The sequence below is a fragment of the Fonticula alba genome (assembly GCF_000388065.1).
Source record: "Fonticula alba strain ATCC 38817 unplaced genomic scaffold supercont2.6, whole genome shotgun sequence".
Taxonomy (NCBI): Eukaryota; order Rotosphaerida; family Fonticulaceae; genus Fonticula; species Fonticula alba.
In genome coordinates, this window is record NW_009242976.1 from 1,498,993 (window position 1) to 1,505,638 (window position 6,646).

Consider the following 6,646-nt stretch of genomic DNA (forward strand, 5'->3'; position numbering starts at 1 on the left):
CCCCCTGGATGGGGTTGGTCTTTGCATCTTCCTGCCCCGCTCACATGCGCCCCTCCCTCCCCCCCTTCCCATATCTCAAGCGTTTGGTGTACTCGGTCATCGTCGGGGCGACCGCCAGCGAGGAGGCCCGCCGTCGGGGGGGTCTCCCGTGGGGCCTAATCACCACGCTGGTGGGGCAGCTGTCAGTCGGTGAGTTGCCCGCCTTCCAAGCGGCTCCTGTCTCCTCCCCTCGCCTGGCCTTCTTGCCCTTCTGCCGGTGTGTCTGGCTGTTGCTAACCCCATGAGCCTTCGTCTTTTGCCGGGGATTGCCAAAAAAAAAAAAGCCGCCTGCCAGCGGCGAATGATCTCCCTCCGGACCGGCAACCCCCAGCTGGAGGGATTCATTCGTGATCGGCAGCGCATCCGACGGAATCTTTGGACCGCACAGTATGGTCCCCGGGGGACACAGCTGCACGAGTCCCATGGTGCGCCAGCTGACAGCATTTTCCCGGCGATCTCGTCGTCTTGGGCTTTTTTTCCCCCCTCTCCTCCTCATCCTCCGCCCTGCCGCAGGCAGGCCCATGCCGCCTCACACCCTCGACTGACCCTGCCGGGCCATGCGAAGAATTGTGGATCTCGCGCGATATCATGTCCGAGGAGGAGCTCCTCAGCGAGGTGGACCGGTGGCCACCGATCGAGGAGCACTATCTCCGGTCCCTGGCCGAGGGGGACGGCGGGCCTGCCAGCATGGACGTCGACATGTCGACCGCCGCGTCTGCCGACGCCCCCGCCGCCGAGGTGGCAACCTTCACCCCGGGCCGACATAACCTGCCCGGGTACAAGCCGCTGCCGCGTCTGCTGCGCAACCATGCGGACTTTGTGCACACCTATCGACCCGTGCGGACGGCCAGCTCTCGGCCGCCCTTCGAGTCCTCCATGCAGGGCACCGCGCGGCTCAGTCGCCTGGTCCAGCGGAACATGTGGACTTCGTTCGGCCTGGCGGCCGGCGTGACGCCCCCGAGCCGGCGGGCTGCCAGTGCGCAGGACACCCGTGCATCGCTCATGCCCGGGCTTGGCCCGGGGTGTGGCCCCGATGCGCTGACCCTCCCACGCTGGGTGGTGGCCGGTCCTCTGCGAAACCCACACCTCCAAGGCGCGAATGGCTCCTCCGGGGGTGCCGGCGGCGCGGCTTCGGCCGATCGCCACGCCGAGCACAATGCCTGGCAAGTGCGCGGCGCGTTGTCTGCCTCGCTTCAAGACCGCCGCCACTATCTGTCTGGCAACTACATCCGATCAAACCATCAACCAGCTGCCGGGTCGCCGAATCCTCTGCTGGCCCTGGAGGACTCGTGCACCACGGCCCCGGGGACCGGGCGCACGCTTTGGGACATGGCCAGCACCGGCTGGCAGCCGCCGACCACCGGCCCTGTCACTCCGACGGGTCCGATTGTTGCGTGTGACCACTTGCTAGCTTTCCCCCCCACATCGGAAGCCGACCGTGCGGAGCACTTCTTCCAAGCACTGAACCTCATCAAGGTGCGACTCGTCCCGGGCCTGGCATCTTCGCCTTTCCTTGTCTCATTCTCCATCCCCATCGGCCATTACCGCTACACCCACGCGCCCACGCACGCACGCACGCACACACGCACACATGTACTAATGTATGCACACACGTATTTACGCGCACATGCGTACTTACACACGCACACACGCAATTACGCGCGCACACACGCAATTACGCGCGCACACACACACATACGCACACGCGTCCCTGGTTGGCACACCCAGTCGGTGCTTCTCCAGCCCGGGAAGTCCGTGGATCCCTTGATTATCTACCTTCTTGCGCGTCAACTGCCGACCACGGCCTTCGAGGCGGCCTTCTCCTCTTCCGAGAAGCTTGGCATGATTCAGCTGGCCGCGCCGTCCGTGATTGTTGCTCCCTCGGCCGGGTCGGCAGCAATGGCCAACGCTCCGGCCGCCACCGCGCCAACGGCAACAAGCGACTCGATGACCGTGGAAAGTCCGGCGCCTGTGGCCACTCCCGCCTCCGTGGCCAGCCCCCTGTCTCCGGTGGCGCCTGCGGGCTCGGTGTCCCCATCGGCGACCGGCGCCCCGGCATCCGCGTTGTGCTCTACGGCCACACACCCAGCGGCCGCATCAGGCGCGGCCTCGGCAAGTGGCAATGCCAGCTCCGGTGCACCGGCGCCCAGGGAGGCCCTCGCCACGGTATCCACCCCCGCCCGGCCGCTCAATGTGACGGAGCGCTTTTTGGCGGCCCTCTTCGGCACCTCCTCGGCCCTCAGCAATGCGTCGGGCTCCTCGCAGGATGGCGCGGTCGCCGCTCTGCTTGCCGGTGCGACTGCCTGCCATGCGGCCCTGACGCGGGACCTGGCCCCGGCCGAGTCGCTGTTCGATGATGTGGCCTCGGCCTCGGCCACCGAGACCACGACCAGCCATGAGGATGAGGAAACGCCCGCCTTCACCCTGCCGATGGTGTGGCATGGCGGGGCGGTGGCCTGCATCTTGGGCCTGCGCCACACGGGCCGCATCAGCATCCTCCCGCAATTCGACCACTTCCCCCTGGGGCTGGGCGCGGATCGCAGTCATGCGCCCCACGGTGCGGGTGGCTCGCTGGCCGGCGCCACCGGCCCGGCCTCCACCTCCGGTGGTTCCTCCCTGAATGGTGGCGATGTCCAGTCCCCCGGAGCCGGGGGCGACCTGGCCAGCGGTCCGCAGTCCCCGTCGGCGGCCTCGGTGGCTGGCGAGCAGAATGACGGGCTGGACAGCCTCCGGCAGTTGGCCTTTGCCCATGGCCGGTATGGCCGGTCGGGCGTCAGTCTTCTCGAGAGCCTGCAGCTGGTGGTCCAACCGGCATGGGCAAATAGCGCCCTGGCCGGGCAGCATGGCCAGGACCCCCGTCAGCCAACGGCGGCCCCGGCTCAGCGTACGCCACGCAGCTTGCAGCTGACCTCCCTCTTGGAAAGCCCCTCCTGCCCGGCAGCCGGCCCGGGAGCCACCGCCACCTCGGTGGCCACGGTCCCCGCCCGGCGCGTGCCGCCTGGCCAGGAAGAGCCCTCCTCTGATCCGCATGCCCTGGCGGAGCCCTTGCGGTCGGCCACCCTGCTCGGGCCGCGGCCGGCCATTCCGCTGGCTCCCCATGCCACTGGTCTGGACCCGAGCACGGTGCCCGGGTCGGAACGGTGGGCTCCGGCCCTGCACCAATGGCTACTGTCGCTCGGCTGGCATGCATCCCTGCGTGCGGACGAGGCGCTCGGCCTTGGCGCCGGAGCGCACGGCGTGGGCTTCAGCCAGGAGGTGGCCTTGCTGCCTCATACCCTTCTCTTTGCGAGCATCTGGCGCGCCGGGTCCGCCGGCGTGCGGGAGTCCATCGTCGCACGGGATCCGGTACGCCTTCCGATGAGCTGAGCCGGCTGCTCCCCCCCCCCTCCCCCCCTCCTGCCCTGCCACATGGTCTGACATGCATGCTTGCCGCTCCCCGCTCCAGGCCCTGGCTGCCTTCTCCTTCGAGCATATCCACCTGGCCCTTGCGCACTTGGTGGGCTTCGGACTGGTCATTCGTGAGGGCCATGTCAAGACCACGCTCCTTGCCAGTCCCTTCTTCCTGGAGCAGATGGATCGCAGTAGGGTCCGCCTCCCTCGGCGGCCCTGGTCTGATTTGGCGGCCGGCTACAACCGCCAGCTTTTCGATGTACATTTCTCGGGCTTGCCTCGGCCCCCTCCTCCATGCCCTGGCTCCCACCTTGCGGCCTCTCCCCTCATGGCTGTCGCTGCTACAGCCTGGCTGACACTGACCCCTTGGCCCTTTCGCAGTCCTTCCAGCATGCGCTCATTCGGCAAATGGTCCTAACCGGCGGTGTCGCAGATGAGGTCCGCCCCCTTCGCCGCCTCGACAGGGAGAGCCCCTGACCTGGCATCTGGCCCATTGGAGTCCTCTAACTCTTCTCTTTTCCCCCTGTGCCCCCTCCCACATTCCTCTTCGCCTTTCCTGGCCTCATTCTCCATCCCCATTGGCTATTGCTGCCACACACACACACACACATATGCACGCACGCACATGCGACACGGCCGATCCTGCCCTTAGCCGACCCTCCTTGCGGCAATGGCAGAGCTGGTGTCCATGGGCGACCTGCGCGATTTGCTGGACCACTTGATTTGTCTGCGCGTCCTGCTGCCGGACTTGGCCGTGGCCCTTGCCCAGCCGGGGTCCTTCGCGGACACAGTCATCTCGATGGAGGAGTCCACCGGCCAGGCAACGATCACCACAGCCGGGGCATTCCTCCGATGCCATCTGGGCATCAATGCCGCGCCCTTCGACCATTACGGCGGATTGGGTCTGTCGCCGGCCGAGGAGCAGGCCGGCCGGCTTCCATCCCGGGAGGACCCCCCATCGCGCCGGTCGGCCCACACGGCCATCCGTGTTCGGCGCTCCTTCCGTCTGAGTCCGGTTTGGTTTGAGCGCGCCAACCACTCCATTTCGGCCACCGAGTTCCTCAACCTGCGGGGGGATCAGTCGCAGCCGCACTTCCCGCCGGTCGGGACGGCCGCCACCATCGCCCGAGACACGGAGACCGTGGCGCAGTCGGCCGGCTAAGCATGTCACACCAGCCAAGCCCTGCTGTTCCCGGCTCCCCCTCTCGCTTGAATAAACATCCCACCCTTGCCCCCGCACCACCCCTCGAGAGAAAGAGCCACCGAGGCTTGAGAGGAAGAATGCCAGCCGGGCACCGGGGAGAGGGGGGAGAAAGGCAAAGCAACACACAAGGCCAAAACCGGAAGGAGGGGAAAAAGTGAGGGGAGGAAGACTGGCCTGCAGTCGTACATTTGAGCAGGGGAGGGCACACGCCAGGCGAGAGAGGAGGATGGGCGAATGGAGGGGGGAGAGCGAGGGGAACTGGATGGAGGCTGTGGCACGCCTGGTGCACACACACACGCACACACACACACACACACGCCCGGGCTCACTCCGCGCCCTCCTTCCCTCCCCTCTCGGCCTCGTGGTAGGGGGGGAGAGGAGGAGATGGGCAAGGAGCATGCACGCATGCAGAGACTGTGCATGCAGACGCCCCACCCCACCCCCCGGCCCGCGCCTCCTCCCTCCCCGGGCGGCAAAGGGGGAAGGGCGAGGTGCGAGGCGGAGAACGAAAGACAAACCCACACGGCGGGGAGATCCCCGCGTGGGTGCGCTCACTTGCCAATGACGCCCTGCTTGGCCAAGACAAACATGCCGACCGCGACAATGGCCACGAGGACCACCGCGCCGACGGCAATGCCGATGATGGCACCGGTGGCCGAGGAGGTGCCGGTGCCGGGGCTCAGCTCGGCCACCTGGGGCGAGGTCAGCCGGCGCATGGCGGCCTGGCCGGCCTTCGGGGCCACATAGATGCCCAGCTGGTGGCCAGTGCGAAGGAGCTGGGCATCGGCCGGGTCAAGGCGGCACCGGCGGTACCGCTTAAGGTGGTCGTCGGAGGAGAGCCCCTCATTTTCGGCGTCAAAGAGAATGCAGATGTCGCGCGAGACGATGGCATCGTCCTTCTTGCTCGGCGGGTCGACCAGCTGGACGGCCACGTAGGAGGTGTCCTCGGCCAGCAGGGAGGTCCGCGGGACGACCAGCATCTGCTCGGTCACCGGGTTGACATCGATCAGGGTGAAGAAGGTGAAGTCGGACTCCGGCTGGGTGATGAGGGAGGTGTACTCGGCGGTCATCTGGGGGAAGGCAAACAGCTCGCCGGTCACCTGGTCCGAGGAGATGAGGGCAAAGATGCAGGCATCCTTGGTCAGGAGCTCGCGATAGAAGTCCGCATCATCGTAACGGATGTCCTGGTAGAAGAAGGGCGACTTGGGGTCCAGGTTGAAGGTTTGCCGGAACTTCGGGCAGTGGATGATCATCTTGGTGGGCTTGGACATGCTGTGCGACAGCTGGATGGTGAGCTGGAAATTCGGGAAGACATCCATGCCGCGGAAGAGCAGCAGCCCGGACCCGGAGTTGGTGCTCTTGCTCTTCTCGAAGGAGTTGTCCGGCTTGGAGAACTCCCCGCGGTTGGGGACAAAGTCCAGCATCTGGATGACGGGAGACTGGGAGTCGTTGGTCCAGCGGGAAACCGGCTGCAGGGTGCCCAGCAGCAGGCCATTCGGGTGGGTCTTGGTGGTGCCGTAGATGATGACGGCATCATTCAGCACATACGAGGCCACATGGGGGTTGAGCTTGATCGAGGCCCGGACGATGCCGGTCCCGGCCGCGGGGATGGTCCCGAGCTTGGCGATGATGGGCGCCCGGCGGCCGCTGCAAGCCACGTCGTCCGGGGAAATCCACCCGCCGGAGTCGCTCTGGCAGATGCGCGGGCCGGCCAGGTACCAGGTGATGGCCTCGGTGGGGGGGGGATGGTAGATCTTCAGGTCCAGGACGCCGCCATTCATGGAGGCATACGCACGAGCGCTGTCCGGCTTGAGGGTGGTGTCGGCGGGGAGCCCGGCACGGCGGTAGTTGAAGTCCGCCGCCAGGTGGAAGGTGCGCTTGTCATCGGCACCATACAGCTGGGTGTAGTCGTTGATCTGGGCCACCGCCAGGGTGGGCACCAGGCAGAGGAGCGCCAGCAGCAGGCAGACCGCCTGGAGCAGGGAGGAGCGTCCGGCCATGGTCAGGGGGGGG

General features: G+C 66.8%; 2 protein-coding genes across 2 annotated transcripts in view; one reads left to right on the plus strand and one right to left on the minus strand.

The window, feature by feature from the left end:
• H696_03992 (hypothetical protein) overlaps positions 1-4,591 on the plus strand; it is a gene marked incomplete at both ends in the record, with an annotated part of 5,273 nt that extends 682 nt beyond the window's left edge. The window contains 7 exons of the mRNA XM_009497860.1: positions 81-189; positions 324-464; positions 605-1,515; positions 1,768-3,384; positions 3,485-3,688; positions 3,811-3,867; positions 4,082-4,591. Of these exons, the coding sequence (XP_009496135.1) occupies positions 81-189; positions 324-464; positions 605-1,515; positions 1,768-3,384; positions 3,485-3,688; positions 3,811-3,867; positions 4,082-4,591 (3,549 nt within the window). The remainder of the gene's footprint in view (positions 1-80; positions 190-323; positions 465-604; positions 1,516-1,767; positions 3,385-3,484; positions 3,689-3,810; positions 3,868-4,081) is intronic.
• Positions 4,592-5,184: 593 nt separating this feature from the next.
• On the minus strand, positions 5,185-6,633 carry H696_03993 (hypothetical protein; the record flags this gene model as incomplete). The annotated part of the gene is made up of 1 exon (XM_009497861.1): positions 5,185-6,633. The coding sequence occupies one exon, from the start codon at positions 6,631-6,633 to the stop codon at positions 5,185-5,187; it is 1,449 nt and encodes a 482-aa protein (XP_009496136.1).
• Positions 6,634-6,646: the final 13 nt, after the last annotated feature.